Below are 17,801 nucleotides of genomic sequence, written 5' to 3' on the forward strand. Positions count from 1 at the left end.
TTATTTTCAATGTTTATAGATTAGTTTATTTATATTTATATATATAAATATAAATATATAACTTACCTAGAACCATCAGAATGAGGTTTAGGGAGATATGTGGTTTACCAACAGAACAAGTACCAGTCGTAACACCAGGAACTTCAGATCGCTGTGCTGTTTGTGATTGGAAGAAAAATAGAAAAACAAAGTTTTACTGCCAAATATACTCAAAATATCTGTGTTTGGAACACCATTGTTCCAATGAATGTGACACCATTGTGTATTTCATGTTTTAAAAACGTTAATTAATTTTTATAACTTTTTTTGTTTCTACAATTACTCTTTATTTTTAATTTTTTTGTGTATTGAATTAAGATCTAAAGTTCTTAGTAAACAAATTTAACCATATTCAATTTTTTTTTCACTTCCAAAGTTATTGTATATACATATAAATGGATAACAATGAAAATTATTAAATTTTTGATTAAAGTAATATAATGTGAACACAAACGCATATCTACAAAATTATATGATCATATATTCATTAAATAATTTAATCGTACACAATTTTGCAAAAAAAAAATAATTTTAAAACACTGCTGACCCATATTTTTGGACCCGGTCTCCTGCACCGTGCGCGAGTATCCGATCACAAAAAGTTGGCGCGAGTAACGAAAGGTTAAACACGTTTCACAATTTTAACGGATAAAATGACAATTATTGTAATTCTAGGTTAGAAATTTTGTCAACTACGTAAATATGAATATTTTATATCATTGGCATATTCGGACATTGTATAGTGAAATTGTATTGTATATTAATTTATTGTTTCCTTAAAACATTTAAAATAATAATATTCTGGCAAAGATTTATATAAATATTGATCATATAAACATAAATATAAATGACTATGTCTTCAATCTAATAGCACATAAAACAACACCAAAAAATGTTGTTCCACATCCTACCAGACTTAAAACAATGGGAAACTTCTCTGGTAACACCTCCGAGGCTTCTACAATTTGCAAGCCATAACGGATGCTGAGACTAAGGAAGATGAGGGAATTTTACAATTTATAATTCACGTCTCATCTGTTCAGCGCGATAAAGTTCCAACGAGAATGTTTTTCTTCGTACTCCAATCAGAGTAAACTGAAGAGAAGCAATCAGAGAAAAATTGAAAATGGTTATTCATTTTTGATAAATATAAATATTCTGGCCACTGTCAGATTTAAATAAAATATCATGCAGTGGTTCGCGACACTCTTAAAATCGTGTATGACGTCAAAATTAATGACGCACTGAAAAAAGGGTTTGGGATCGACTGTAGTTTAATAACTAAGTGTGAAATTTTATTTGGCTGACCACTAATATTAGAAGAACTATCAGCATGGATTGAAGGCCTTATTGCCCTATAGTATAATATTCTTTGGTTGCAAATGTTGTTTATTTATATATCGAAAAATTCATAACATATTTTCGTATACAAGAATTAAGCTACGGATTTAGTATTTTAGTAATTTTAATAATTCTCGAATTCTGACTTCACACATTTAAAATTTTCAATAGCACTCTGTTCTGGTGACGTAAAGGGAACGCGATCTTCACATTCTTGAACAATTGAGTCTACTATCTTTGGATCATCTATACCCTCCAAAAGATCTTTTTGCATTTTTTCCTTATCAATATCTCCGTTTTGTTTCATGCTCCCCGCCTTTGTTAACCGACATAAAATATGGCTTCCATATTGATCTGCAGTTGCAAGGTCTTCAGTTTTTAACCATTCTTCAGAAGCACTGGTAGCTGGGTTAGCTTGACATTCTTTAATTATCTCTTTTATTTTTTCCAGGTAAGAGTCACTGAAATCGATCTAAAAATATAATTTAATTTATTTATCATAGACAAAATTAATTAATAGTAATATAAATTTTAAAGTATCTTTCTAGGCATCCTTTGCATCATAAGGTAACTCCGGGCTTATACACGAACTTCTTCTTTAGTAGTCTGGGCTGATTATCGGAGAATAGGTCATTTTTGAGAAAACTTATTTACCAGAAATTTTATTGCTGGAATCGAATTATAAGATCCTATATATTAATAATATAGGTATGCAAAATCCTCAGATAGTGTGCTACTTTTTTTATAAACAAAATGGCGCCCGAAAATGTTTTTCGTGGCGTGTTTTTCCCGATCTGCTCCGACGAAAATTTTCCTCGAAAAATGCGGGTTTTCCCAACAAAATCTTTAATTTTCAAAGAAAGTTTTAGATAAGTAATTATCTACCAATAATTAAATAATTTGGTGACTTAAAAGCCTTCTTGGTTTAGATTATAGTTCCAGAAGCTGGTGAAAATTAAACTAATATTTTAGCAACAATTCAAATTGAGAATGTTTATACATTATTAATTAATAATTTACGGTCGCAATAATAACCAAAATAATTATGATACACTGATCAAACTTTGAAATCTTATAAAGATGAGATGCCTATTTAACGTTTTTTCGACAAAATATAATTTTTTTATTTTTTTGCAAAATCTTTAAATGTTTAAAAAAATAGTTATAAACAAATTAACGTTTCTCAGAAAGTTTTTATTATATTATAATTTAGAAAAATAGCTAAAATGCATATTTCAAATATCTTGAAAATGAATGCTTTAAAACTTTTTTGCAACTATTTGCAAAAAAGTTATGAAACAGCAAAGTAAACATACGATTACTTCGGTGTTTATAATTTTTTTAATTCTTTCAAAGCTTAGAAGTGAGTTTAAAGTACAAGCTAATTATTTACAAAAAAATATCGATTATCAGTTTAATGGTTATATTTTAATTAAAGATTATAAATATATTTTTTTGTAATTTACACGCGTGAAAGTAGACTAATACAGTACTGTAGCTAAAATTTTCACTCGGAGCGACGACCGGCCTCGCAATGTACACTTTTAATAAACAATGTATGCTGCGTGTCAGTCGCTTCGAGTGAACATTTTAGCTCCGACTCTCTATCAGGCCTACTTTTGCGCTAAAAATTACAAAAAAAGTATTTTTAATCTTTGATTAAAATATAACCATTGCACTAATTTTTGACATTCTTTGTGAGTAATTAGTTTGTACCATAGACTCACATTTAAGCTTTGAAACAATTAAAACAAATTATAAACAACTGAGAAATCGTATATTTACTTTGCTGTTTCATAACTTTTTTGCAAATGGTTGTAAAAATTTTTTAAAGCATTCATTTTCAAGACCTATGAAATACGCATTTTAAGTATTTTTTAAAATTAGAATATAGTAAACAATTTCTGAGAAATGTTAATTTGTTTATAACAATTTTTTTAAACATTTAAAGATTATGCAAAAAATGAAAAAAATTATATTTTGTCAACAAAATATTAAATAGGCATCACACCTTTATAATCTTTCTAAATTTGATCAATGTCTCATGATTATTTTGGTTGTTATTGCGACTGTAAATTGTTAATTAACAATTGAATTGTTGCTAAAATATTCGTTTCATTTTCACCGGCTTCTGAATTTATAATCTATACCAAGAAATCTTTTATTTCACCAACCTATATAATTATTGATAAATAATTACTGGCCCAAAAAATTTATTTGAAAATTCGAGATTTTGTTGGGAAAACCCACATTTTCCGAGGAAAATTTTCGTTGGAGCAAATCGGGAAAAACTTGCCACTATGTAGAATTAAATTGGGGTAAATTTTTATTTGAGTGTTTTTTTGTAAAGCTAAAATCTTCGGAGTTATAGAGCAATAATTGAAAAAAATACGATTTGTCGACGCCATTTTGTTTATAAAAAAAGTAGCACACTACCTGCGGACTTTGCATACCTATATTAATAATATATAGGATCTTATAATTCGATTCCAGCAATAAAATTGCTGGTAAATAACCTTTCTTTGTACTTTACTAATTAGACCAGCGTATTATAACTATTTTTTTTTCAAAATTTAAAGATTATGCAAAAAAAAGAAAAATTTATATTTTGTCGATAAAATATTAAATAAGCATCTCATCTTTATAATCTTTATAAGTTTGATTAATGTATCATTATTATTTTGGTTATTATTGCGATCGTAAATTGTTAATTAACAATTGAATTGTTGCTAAAATATTCGTTTAATTTTCACCGGCTTCTGGAATTACAATCTATACAAAGAAAGCTTTAATGTCACTAAGTTATTTAATTATTGAATAATAATTACTTACTTAAAACTTTATTTGAAAATTAGAGTTTTTGTTAGGAAAACCCGCATTTTCCGAGAAAAATTTTCGTCGAAGCAAATCATGAAAAACAGATCTCTATGCAAAATTTAATTGCGGTGAATTTTTATTTGGGTGTTTTTGTTGTAAAGTTAAAATTTTCGGAGTTTTAGAGCAATAATTGAAAAAATACGATTTGTCGGCGCCATTTTGTTTATAAAAAAAGTAGCACACTCTCTGCGGACTTTGCGTACCTATATTATTAATATATAGGATCTTATAATTCCATTAAAGGTAAATAATTTTTCCATGAATTTTGCTAATTAGCCCCAGAGTATAGGCGCAGTGTCTGTATTCAGACATTGGCCGCCCTCATGTTTACAATGGACCGTGATACTCGTAATAGTGTGACGTCAAAACGTCAAAAAGGTTTCCAATCAAAACAAAGATGTGTCAATTGATTATACACGCGGTTTGTGTAATCATTTGTAATTTTATTTTGTTTTAAAAATCGTCTGCGTTTGATTAATTGGAATAATGGCAAAAATAGTCAATTCAAATTAATGAAATTTTGAACTGTTTTTAAGATGTTTTATATAATATTTTAGTACTTACAATATATCAAATGATAATCATTGTTTTTAAACATCAGTCTCTTTCGTTAACTTAAAAGACTAGCAAGTTCTCCTCTATGAGCAGTGCAGTAAGAGGCATCGAAACATTTTAATATTATTGTTGTCTGATATAACGAGATCCGCTTATAACGAGGTAATTATTCCGCCATTTCATTTCTCGTTATAAAGGGAGACTACGTATTAATATTATTTTGATGGTTTAACCAAACATATACTCACGGTTTTTGCTGTAAATTTTAAAGAACCGCTTGTATTGACATGAAATTTAGCATAGACATAGTTGACATGTCAGTGAATAAAAGTGATATTGTGCGGATGTGTGCTTTTGCCCTGGGGCTAAGTTTCACCCCTTCTCGGGGGTGAAAAAGCATACGTTAAAAACAAGTCAGGAATTCGATAAACTAACTAATTCTAAGCAATTTGTATTCCATAGAATTTTGTTACTACGTCAATATTGTTCGAGTTATTTACGAGAGAATATGTTCATATTTCGACAAAAAAAAACACGTTTTTAACCCGGTACCTGCCACGTGGGGATCTACCAGTACCCCATAACATATTTTTATCAAATATTTGGTATTTCAAGTTTGGTAAGCGAGCTGTGCGTCATAGTAGCTTTCTATAATATTATATAGTATACAGAGAGAGTCTGTAAAGTGGAATAAATTCAATATCTCAAATACTAATTGTTTTTTGGGAAAATGCTCAGACCCGTCGATTAGTATTTCAAATTGTCCTTTTTGACATACAATAATAATGTATACAGGGTGTCCCAATTTAGAGATATGGCGTCATCGTTGATTTTCTTAAATGGCAACACTGTCATTTTAATAGCTATTTTGATAGTGTGTGTAAAGTTATACATAACTGCAAAATTTCAAATTTTTATTCCCTACCATTTACAAGATAATAAAATATAACAATGGTATGAAAAACAAGTAATCAATTAATTGAATTTAATTATTTCAATTAAGCAAATGCTCATAATGTTGTCCATTGACTATTTGACAATATCCTAAACGCGATCGAAATTCGTTTTGAATATTGCTAATGATTTGGGGTGAAATTAATCTGCACTCATTTCTTATTCGCGCTTTTAGATCCTCAACATCTGTTGGCTTGGTCTTAAAAACTTTGCTTTTCAAGTACGCCCATAAAAAAAGTCCAACGGATTGAGATCTGGGGATCTTGGTGGCCATTCAATTGGTCCCCTTCTACCTATCCATCTGCCTGGAAATACGGCATCGAGATATTCACGAACCGGTCTTGCGAAATGGGGAGGCGCACCATCTTGCTGAAACCAGATGTCTCTATTTGGAACATTAGCATGTACAGGGTTAGGAAACAAATTAACCAATTGCGGTATTAATTCTTCTTGCAAGAATTCTAAATATCGTGCTCCATTGAGAGTTTCAGCAAAAAATATTGGTCCTATAATTTGATTTCCTACGATCCCTGCTCACACATTCACTTTTTCTGGTCGCTGCGTATGGCCTTCCCTCATCCAGCATGGGTTCTCATCCGCCCAATATCGACAATTTTGTCGATTTACCTCACCATTTAACATAAACGTACATTCATCAGAAAATAGAATGTTTTCTACTAGAATGTTGTTCGTGTCTAGTTGATTCATTATATGTTCACTAAACAGCAGTCTTCTCCCAGGATCATCTTCCAGTAATTCCTGCAGGATTGTAAGTTTGTAAGGATGCAATTTATGTGCTTTAAGAATTAGTGCTACTGACGACTGGCTAATTTCAATATCATTAGATATCTGCCTGGTAGAGGTATTAGGATTTTCTTGAACAGATAGTAGTACATTCATTTTGATAACTTCACTAAGAGCAGTTTGTCGAGGAGTACTGGTTTTTCTTACATGCCCGTTTTCCCTAAATTGTCTTTCTATTTTACTTACAGTCTTTGCGATATCGGTGGCAGATCGGGATATTTTTCTCTAAACAGATGCGTAACTTCCATTTGTGTTCTTGCTCTATCTCCATATCCAAGCATTTGTAAAATTTCAGTCTTGTGCTTTTCAGTTAAATAAATCATATTTAAAAATTTCTCCAAACGAACTGACTTGCTAATAATCGATATTTTTAAACGCCAAAATATTTGACAACTTGCTAAAAACCATACCAACACAAACTTTTTGTTTAATAATATCTAGATTGCTGGATTTTTCTTAAAATGATTATGAATACAAGTTTTGAATTTAAAATAAATTCAATAGTTCAAATACATAGGTACAGCGAGTCCCAATTTTAAGGACATTTTAAGATATTGTCAAATAGTCAATGGGCAACATTATGAGCATTTGCTTAATTGAAATAATTAAATTCAATTATTTGATTACTTGTTTTTCATAACTTTGTTATTCTTTATTATCTTGTAAATGGTAGGGAATAAAAATTTGAAATTTTGCAGTTATGTATAGCTTTTCACACGCTATCAAAATAGCTATCAAAATGACAGTGTTGCCATTTAAGAAAATCAACGATGACATCATATCTCTAAATTGGGACACCCTGTATACATTATTATTGTATGTCAAAAATGACAATTTAAAATACTAATCGCGAGTTTGAGCATTTTTCAAAAAAACAATTATTATTTGGATTATTGAATTTATTCCAAATTACAGACATAACTTTGTTATTCTTTATTATCTTTTAAATTGTAGGGAATAAAAATTTGAAATTTTGAAGTTATGTATAGCTTCTCACACGCTATCAAAATAGCTATCAAAATGACAGTGTTGCCGTTTAAGAAAATCGACGATGACGTCATATCTCTAAATTGGGACACCCTGTATACATTATTATTGAATGTAAAAAAGGACAATTTGAAATACTAATCGACGGGTCTGAGCATTTTCCCAAAAAACAATTAGTATTTGAGATATTGAATTTATTCCACTTTACAGACTCTCTCTGTATATGTGTTAGTGTTTAAAGTGGTTATTTAGTGTCATTCTGAACTTATAGCTCTAAAGTCGAATTGGGGTGTCATCATCTGGCACTTTATGTTTTAATTTTTTTTTGTATTTTTGATATAAACAGGTCAAATTTACATTTTGTATTGAAATAACTGATTTAAATTATTAATATAGACTCTATACTCACTATATCTTAATTTTTTTAGATATTTTACTTGACTTCATTTATTATGGTTTGGTACTTGCTAATTTGCTTATAACACCTTTTTCATTTTATTTTTCAACTTTTATAACACATTAGTGGCTAATAAGTTAATAAAACATGTTTATTTATATTCTTGTGTTACTCAACACATTATTTTGTTTTTTAAACAAGTGGATCACAGAAAATTGTTAAGGGGTGCTGTGAGATCCCCACGTGGCAGTTGGCGCCTTGCAAAGCCACGTGGCAGGTGCCGGGTTAAACGACTTTTCGCAAATAGTTCAAAAAGTAAGTATTTTATCGAAAAAAACATTTCTAGCAAAAATATAGCCTGTAAAAAAGTAAAAAAAAGGTGAATGCATAAGGTCTCTAGACCTATAGTCCATCTCACTTTAACTTCTTTACAGTATAAGGAACATAGGCAATGCAGTCCTTACGAGAGTTTTTAGCGCGGTAATGCCGGTTTAATCAAAAATAATGTGTAATGGAACAATAGAGAGATTAAATTAAAACTGTCTTAGAAAGGCAATCTACAATTTTAAGATTTCTATGCGTAATAACTAGAGTATATCAAATAAACTTAAACGCATATTAATCCTAAAATTGTAGATTGCCTTTCTAAAAGAGTTTTAATTTAATCTCTCTAATGTTCGATTACATATTCTTTTTGATAAAATCGGCATCACCGCGCTAAAAACTCTCATAAGGACTGCATTGCCTATGTTCCTTAAACTGTAAAGTCAAGGTGGGACGGACTATAGTAGAAGCAGACATAGCTCATGAAAAATAGGTTCATATTCGCCAAATTCCAAATAAAATATTTCAACGTGACATACCCAAAAAATGAAGCACCCATTGGGGAAAATTCAATACAACTTTTTGAAAGTGTTTAAAAAAGCTTTATTTTTGTTTTTAAAAAAAAAGTTTCTAGCATCAAATGTAAGCAAGTTTGGCTCAAAATAAAGTTGGTTCTTTTGTTATGGCAAAAAAAAAATCGGGAAAATCACCCCCTAATTAGCAACTCAAATGAAATTAATCCTTACCTCTTCACAAGTTGCTTTACTTATATTGTGTTTATATGATCTGTAAGTTTCATCGATTAAAAGTGTTTATTTTTTAAAAAATTTGGTTTTAAAAAAAAATTTAATTCTGAAAAAATGCTTGTTTTCAAAAGAATTTAAAAATTATTAGAGATAACAAAAATCTCAAACAATAAAAAAAGTCAGATCAGCTTTATTTTAAGCTTAACCTTCCGCAACTAACATAGGTTTTCTGAACATTAAAGCTAACATCGCATCGGTCTCAGAGACGGACATGTCTCCATTGTTTCAATTGACACACTTTCAAGCGCACGATTGTGTTTACTCCTTGAAGGAGTGAAATTAAACAAATTGATACCTATTTTTAATTTATTAAGCCTCTTAAACATTACCAAATACCAAGAAAAATAAAAACAATTTATATAACATCTCATTTGTGAAAAACAAGCTCAATTTTTCCACTGCTGTTTTTGTTTGTACATAGCTTCACCTTTTACTTCTGGCAATTGGGTTACTAAATTATCAGCACTTGTTCGCACGTTTTTTCGTTAATATAAATATTTTTTTCATCTAGTATGTCACGTCCAACATTGGTCTCTGAGAAAAAATTTGCCGATAATTGCATAATTACTTGACACTGAAGACTCAAACTTCAACACCAAAAACAGACACCTGAATCAGACTACACCAGTGAAATAAGGAAAAATATACCATGTTCGGGACACTTGAGCAGCTAGATTGCAAATGGATTTTTTGGGTATAGGTCTGGATCCCGCGTGTGAAAAAAAAGTTGATTAATAGCAAGCTGAAAATTTTTTAATAGCTTAAGGGTGTCTAGTCGGACAAACCTTGATATATGGGAACACTGGAACAGGGGAAGTTTTAATTGTGGAACAGGTTAAAAATTTGGAACGGTCAGACCACGAAAACGGCACATGTATTTTGTCCGACAGAACAGACTTAAACTCTCCGAACAGAGATTAAACACTCATGCAAAAATCAGACTGCTATTTATCACCAAATGGGCGTTTTAATGAGTGGAAAATATAGAATATGTCAAATGACAGGAATTGTGACAGGTGATAAATAGCAGTCTGATTTTTGCATGAGAGTTTAATCTCTGTTCGGAGAGTTTAAGTCTGTTCTGTCGGACAAAATAAATGTGCCGTTTTCGTGGTCTGACCGTTCCAAATTTTTAACCGGTTCCACAATTAAAACTGCCCCTGTTCCAGTGTTCCCATATATCAAAGTTGATCCGACTAGACACCCTTAAGCTATTAACAAGTTTTCAGCTTGCTATTAATTAACTTTTTTTTCATACGCGGGATCCAGACCTAGTACTATACAGTGAGCACGTAAAGGTTGGAATAAATTCATTTTCTCGAGAATGGACAACTTTGGAAAAAAATCCCGAAACAGGTCGATTTTTATTTTTAGATTACGACTTTTTGGCATATATATTATACTGTGACGTCACCCATTTTGGGGTGATGACGTCATCGATGATTTATTTTAAATGAGAATAGGGGTCGTGTCATAGCTCATTTGAAAGATAATTCAATTATCTATTCAGTAATATAACCATTAACAAAATTATTTTTACAGGGTGACAAAAAATTTTTTTTAGTTAAATTTATTGAAAAAAGAAGAATCTGTCTAAATGATTTAATTCAAAACACATTTTACTGCTATCAGAAAACACGAAAAAATGTTTATTTGACAAATAAATATTGTTTTTTGCAAATTCAAAGCAGCCACCCACTTGCCTCTTGACAATTTGAGCATTTAATTTAAGCAAAAAGCAATTTTTTTAATAAACATTTTTTTCTGTTTTCTGAGAGTAGTAAAATGTATTTTGAATTTAATAAATTACACATATTATTGTTCTTTTTATGTCAATCAATTTAATTCAAAAAATTTTTTTCGACACCCTGTATAAAAAATTATGCTCATGTTTATATTACCGAATAGAGAATTGAATTACCTTTCAAATGAGCTATGACACGACCCCTATTCTTATTTAAAAAAATCATCGATGACGCCATCACGCCCAAATGGGTGACATCACTAGTATGATATATATGCCAAAAAGTCGTAATTTAAAAATAAAAATTGACCTGTTTCGGGATTTTTTCCAAAATCGTCCATTCTCGAGAAAATGAATTTATTCCAACCTTTAGTTGCTCACTATATACCTAATCCATTATAAATACAAAAATGCCCGTCACAGTTTGGACGAGAAATTTAGTTATTAACAAATAAGTGTCAAAAATGAGAGTTTTTTAGTTTAAATCGCTACAGGTAAAAATATGGTAATTAAATATCTTATTTATAATATTTTTCTTTTAGTAGATAAGCCAAGGTTTAAAATACCGTTTTTTTTTTAATTTGGTCTGATTATTTGTTGCTTCGGATATTGCAAAATAAATCTAAAATCTCTAAAATAAAAAACTTGCTATAACTTTGGCGAAAATGAATTTAGGACTTTCATATTGCATGAAAAGTTGAGTCAAACAGTCCGTAAAATGCACAAAAAATTTTAAGAAGATGCGTCAATTAGTTTAAATTTTATTCAATTTGTTTAGCACAAAGAGCTTTTTTTCGCAATGTTATTGTTCAGAAAATAATAACGATACAGCAATTCTATGAAAACAGCATGAAAGAAGAATAGTCATGTTTTCAACGCATTTAAAAAAATCATTAAAAAGTCATTTTTATCACTCAGAAAACATTTTACTAAAATAGAGTCATTTTTGGCTTATAAACAATTTGAATAACTTTGTTAATATTGACTGTAGGCTAAAACTACAATAGAATTTGAAAAACTGGCATTCTTATACAAATGCCATTTTTTTAGTTAGTCAAAGTTAGCCACTTTTTTTTTTAATTGACGGCTACTTTGTTTATAACAATTAAGCAACCTAACTAGAGCTATTTTGAAGTTGAAGATATATGGGTTATGTGTAAAAGTTTGAGTAAACTTTGAACCTCAACAGAGTGGTTAATAAAGCTTTAAAAGTGGCGTCCGAACGGAATTAATTCATGGTCGGTGGAGGGGAATTACTAAAATACGTGCACTCAAAAAATGAAACTGATTTTCTGCAAACATATGCTGCGATTAATATCGCTGGAACTTGTTGATGGATTTTGATCATATTTTTTTTAATTTATATGTACTCGTAGTCTTATAGAGTATGTTATGTACACACAACCCCACCTAACATTACAAAATGTTAGGGGGAACTCCCCTTATCACTCAGGGATATGAAAAATAGATTACGACCGATTCTAAGACCTACCGAATAAACATATATATAATTTCTTAAAAATCGGTCATGCGGTCTCGGAGGAGTATGGAAACTAACACTGTGACAGGATATTTTTATAGATTTAAATATATAGATGGCTATTAACAAATAGGGGTTGGTGATAGAAGAGTGAAAATTAAGGGTTGTATGTATTTTTTAATTCTACATCATATAAAATTAAGATAGATAATTTTGTCCAAAAAAATAAAAAAAATTGTCAGGGGGACAACCCCTCTTATAACTTATGGGTATAAAAAAATAGATTAAAACCTCTTCAATGTCCTACAGAATAAACGTGTAAACTTTTATAAAAATCGGCCAAGCCGTTTCGGAGTAGTATGGTAACTAACACTGTTACAGGAGAATTTAATGTATAAAGAAGTAACTGCGAATTAAATAATAAATGTGGCTAACTTTGAACCTAATTAACCTAGTCAAAAAGTTTTTTCTGAGAATTCGTATAAAAATACCAGCTTTTGAAATCCTAAAGTAGATTTACTCTATAGTCAATATTAACAAGGTTATTCAAATTGTTTAGAAGCCAAAAATGACTCTATTTTACTAAACTTTTTTCGGAGTGATGAAAACGACTTTTGAATGATTTTTTTCAATACTTTAAAAACATAACTATTATTCTTGCATGTGGTTTCCACAGAATTGCTATGTCATTATTATTTTCTGAACAATAACATTGCAAAAAAAGCTCTTTGCGATAAACAAATTAAACAAAATTTAAACTAATTGACGAATCGTTTTAAAATTTTTTGTGCATTATGCAGAATGTTTGGCTCAACTTTTCGTGCAATATGAATGTCTTAGGGCCATTTTCGCAAAAGTTATAGCACATATTTTATTTTTGAAATTTTAGTTTTATTTTGCACTTTCCGAAACAAAAAATAATCGGAACAAAATTCGAAAAGTGCCATTTTAAACCTTGGCTCATCTACAAAAAGAAGAATATTACAAATAAGATATTTAATTACCCTATTTTTACCTGTAGCGATTTAAACGAAAAAACTCTCATTTTTGATCCTTATTTGTTAATAACTAAGTTTCTCGTCCGAACTGTGACGGGCATTTTTGTATTTATAATGTATTAGGTATATAGTACCCAAAAAATTTATTTGCAACCTGGCTGCTCAAGTGTCCCGACAAAAACCTTATTTCTCTGGACTAGAGAGCTACTGATGTCGGCGAAGATATATAACGAACAATTTGGATATAATCATAAAAAATCTTAGTGGTCCGTCTCACAGACCGAATGTTAGTCACGAAAGGTTAAGTTTAATTTGTTTACTTTTAATGCTAGAATTTTTTTATTAAACAAAAATAAAGCTATTTTTAAACACTTCAAAATTTATTATAATAAGTTTTTTCCAAAAAGTGCTTAATTTTTTGATTATTTCAAATTAAAATATCCGATTTAGAATTTAACGAATATGAACATATTTTTCATTAGCTATAACTCTGCTTCTACTAGGTCTAGAGTCCTAAATATACACCATTTTTTCACTTTTTCACAGGCTATATTTTTGCTAAAATATTTTTTCGACAAAATACTTACTTTTTGGGATATTTGTAAAAACCCGTCTAAAAACCTGGTTATTTTGTTGAAAAATGAGCATATTCACTCGCAAATATCTCGAAAAGTATTGACTGGGTTAAAAAACAATATACATTATTGACTTGGTTTATAGAACAACAGTTGCTTAAAATTAATCAGTTTATTCATTTCCGGACTTATTTTGGACGTATGTTACACCCCCGAGAAGGGGTGAAGGTCACCCCCAGGGCAAAAGCTCACATCGGCATAATATCACTTGTTTTCGTTGACTTGTTAGCTATTAGTGTAGGAAACAAAGGTTGAACCTTGCAAAATGGACACAAGTCCGGTTTTATTTTTTTTCTGGTATATCAAGGGGTGCTTATTATAAGACTAACTTTTTCTGAAAAAATTTCGCCCCGGAACCTCCATTTTCACCCCTTTAAAGGGGGTAATTTGTGGTTTTTGCGGAACGTAGCCCTTCCTGTACCTTTTACAAAAAATTTCTTTTATAAAAATATGAAGAGGACTATATTTTCTACGATTTATTTCCGACAGCATCTCTCTATCATCCACGGTTTAGCAGGGGTGGCGCCATAAAGTTGACAAGTTTTTAAAAAAGATGTTTTTAAAAAATATATATTTTTCCCTAACTGTAACGGAAATTAAGAAGAAATCCTGCGGCAATTATTCAAAAATAATTGACTGATTTTTTGGTATAGGTTTCACTTAAGGGTAATTATTGCCCTTTTTTTAATTACAGGGTGTTACATTTTAAAAAACCTCTTTTTATACCATCTGAACCGTTTATGCTAGAGTAAAAAGACTTTCAGCGATTACCCATGTATTGGTGCTATTTACAAATTTGTATAATGCACCCCCTTTTTTTCCCCGGAACCACCCAAAAAAAAAGGAAGAATTAATACATAAATTGATTTTCTTGGAATCCTTCACACACAATGCCCTTTATTAATATGCTTCATATATCATTTTGTGCACGTTATTATTACCCATGCATGGACACCAAATGCGATTTCCTAGTGCAACCCCTGTAGCAAAAAAAATAAATAAAATGGGGGGTTGAAATTTTTTTCTGTTTTTTGCTTTTTGATCCATATGGGCATACGCTTCATCAATAGTGCTTTTCAAAAATATATATGGTTATTGCAACATCTCTGCGGAAACCACCCCTATCCTTGAAAATATACTGCAGAAACTACCCCTATCCCTTGGCGAGCATGTTTTTACGATTTTCTCATTAAATATGCATTCTTTTTAAACAAGACTTATACAAGGTTACTTTAACAAGACTTACAAGGACTTATATAAGCAACCGTTACGGCACAGTGGCGCCGTAAACCTCATATATGCTTTGGCGGGCTCCAGTTTTTGTTTTTTTTTTCGTCATCTGTTCGTTTTATTGATAAAGTACTTATGTAAAATAAAACAACACAGTGTAACCTACAAATTATGACTTATGCACATTTTACATTGTTTGCTCCCCAAAGCCACAGTGGTGGCCCAAAATAAATTTTTGCATATTTTCGCCACCTACACGCAATTTAGTGCATTAATGCTACCTTAATAGCACAATATTTACCCTTAGGCGGTCGCTAAGCAGTGGCGGATCCAGGGAGGGGTGATGGGGGTGATCACCTCCCCCCTCTCAAACCAAGTGATATTATATTCAAAGATTATAAAAATATTCATTTATTTTTATAGAAATTTAACCAATTGGCACCCCCCTCTTAACGATGCTGGATCCGTCACTGTCGCTAAAGCATAAAAAGTCATTCTTATAAAAATAATATTAATATAATATAAGTTTTTCTATAAAAATAAATGAATATTTTTATAATCTTCAAATATAATATCACTTTGGTTTGAGAGAGGTGGGGGTGATCGCCCCCATCACCCCTCCCTGGATCCGCCACTGCTTAGCGACCACTTAGGGGTGAATATTGTGCTATTAAGGTAGCATTAACGCAATAAAATGCGTGTAGGTGGCGAAAATATAAAAAAATTTATTTGGGCCACCACTGTGGCTTTGGGGAGCAAAGAATGTAAAATGTGCATAGGTCATGATTTGTAGGTTACACTGTGTTGTTTTATTTTACATAAGTACTTTATCAATAAAACGAACAGATGACGAAAAAAAAAAACAAAAACTGGAGCCCGCCAAAGCATATATGAGGTTTACGGCGCCACTGTGCCGTAACGGTTGCTTAAACGAAAAAAATGAATAGGGCCTAATTTTTAGAGTAAATAGTGTTCTTTAACCTTGTATAAGTTTTGTTTAAAAAAAATGAATAGGTAATGAGACAATCGTAAAAACATGCTCGCCAAGGTATAGGGGTAGTTTCTGCAGTATATTTTCAAGGATAGGGGTGGTTTCCGCAGGGATGTTGGAATAACCATATATATTTTTGAAAAGCACTATTAATGAAGCATATGCCCATATGGATCAAAAAGCAAAAAACGAAAAAAATTTCAACCCCCCATTTTATTTATTTTTTTTTTGGCTACAGGGGTTGCACTAGGAAATCGCTTTTAGTGTCCATGCATGGGTAATAATAACGTGCACAAAATGATATATGAAGCATATTAATGAAGGGCATTGTGTGTGAAGGATTCCAAGAAAATAACTTTATTTATTAATTCTTCTTTTTTTTGGGGTGGTTTCGGAGAAAAAGTGGGGGTGAATTATACAAATTTGTAAATAACACCAGTACATGGGTAATCGCTGAAAGTCTTTTTACTCTAGCATAAACGGTTCAGATGGTATAAAAAGGGGTTTTTTAAAATGTATCACCCTGTAATTAAAAAAAGGGCAATTATCCTTAAGTGAAACCTATACCAAAAAATCAATCATCTATTTTTGAATAATTTTCGCAGAATTTCTTTTTAATTTCCGTTGCAGTTAGGGAAAAATATATTTTTTTTATAAACAACTTTTTTAAAAACTTGTCAACTTTGGAGCGCCACCCTTGCTAAACGGTGGATGATAGAGAGATGCTGTCAGAAATAAATCGTAGAAAATATAGTCCTCTTCATATTTCTATAAAAGAAATTTTTTGTAAAAGGTACAGGAAGGGTTACGTTCCGCAAAAACCACAAATTACCCCATTTAAAGGGGTGAAAAGGGGGGTTCTGGGGCGAAATTTTTTCAGAAAAAGTTAGTCTTATAATAAGCACCCCTTGATATGCCAGAAAAAAAAATAAAACCGGACTTGTGTCCATTTTGCAAGGTTCAACCTCTGTTTCTTACACTATATGTGTTTGCCAAATTTCATGTCAATCCAAGCGGTTCTTTAAAATTTACAGGTTTTTGCAATATTTCACGGTTAGCGAATGTCTACTAAAATGCATTATTTTTAGTTCGCAGTTTTTATATACCATGAGAACTTTCCTAATCGAGTCCATACTTCCCATTGTTTCTTTGTTTCCATTATATTTAAATTTATATGTTTAGTGCTGGAAGTTAGTATTGTGTGCTAACTGTATATAATATCTAGTAGATCTGGATCCCGCGTATGAAAAAAAAAGTTGATTAATAGCAAGCTGAAAATTTGTTAATAGCTTAAGGGTGTCTAGTCGGATAAACTTTGATATATGGGAACACTGAAACAAGGGCAGTTTTAATATTGTGGAACAGGTTAAAAATTTGGAACGGTCAGACCACGAAAACGGCACATTTATTTTGTCCGACAGAACAGACTTAAACTCTCTGAACAGAGATTAAACTCTCATGCAAAAATCAGACTGCTATTTATCACCTGTCATAATTCCTGTCATTTGACATATTCTACATGTTCCACTCATTAAAACGCCCATTTGGTGATAAATAGCAGTCTGATTTTTGCATGGGAGTTTAATCTCTGTTCGGAGAGTTTAACTTTGTTCTGTCGAACAAAATACATGTGCCGTCT

At 31.0% G+C, this 17,801-nt stretch overlaps 1 protein-coding gene across 1 annotated transcript; it reads right to left on the bottom strand.

Moving 5' to 3' along the window:
• Positions 1-1,504: 1,504 nt before the first annotated feature.
• On the bottom strand, positions 1,505-17,304 carry LOC126890279 (uncharacterized). Its single transcript, XM_050659137.1, has 2 exons — positions 17,269-17,304; positions 1,505-1,852 (listed from the first exon to the last, which is right to left on the bottom strand). The coding sequence occupies exons 1-2, from the start codon at positions 17,302-17,304 to the stop codon at positions 1,505-1,507; spliced, it is 384 nt and encodes a 127-aa protein (XP_050515094.1).
• Between the last annotated feature and the right edge of the window lie 497 nt (positions 17,305-17,801).

The sequence above is a fragment of the Diabrotica virgifera genome, chromosome 8, assembly GCF_917563875.1.
Source record: "Diabrotica virgifera virgifera chromosome 8, PGI_DIABVI_V3a".
NCBI classification, from domain to species: Eukaryota; Metazoa; Arthropoda; class Insecta; order Coleoptera; family Chrysomelidae; genus Diabrotica; species Diabrotica virgifera.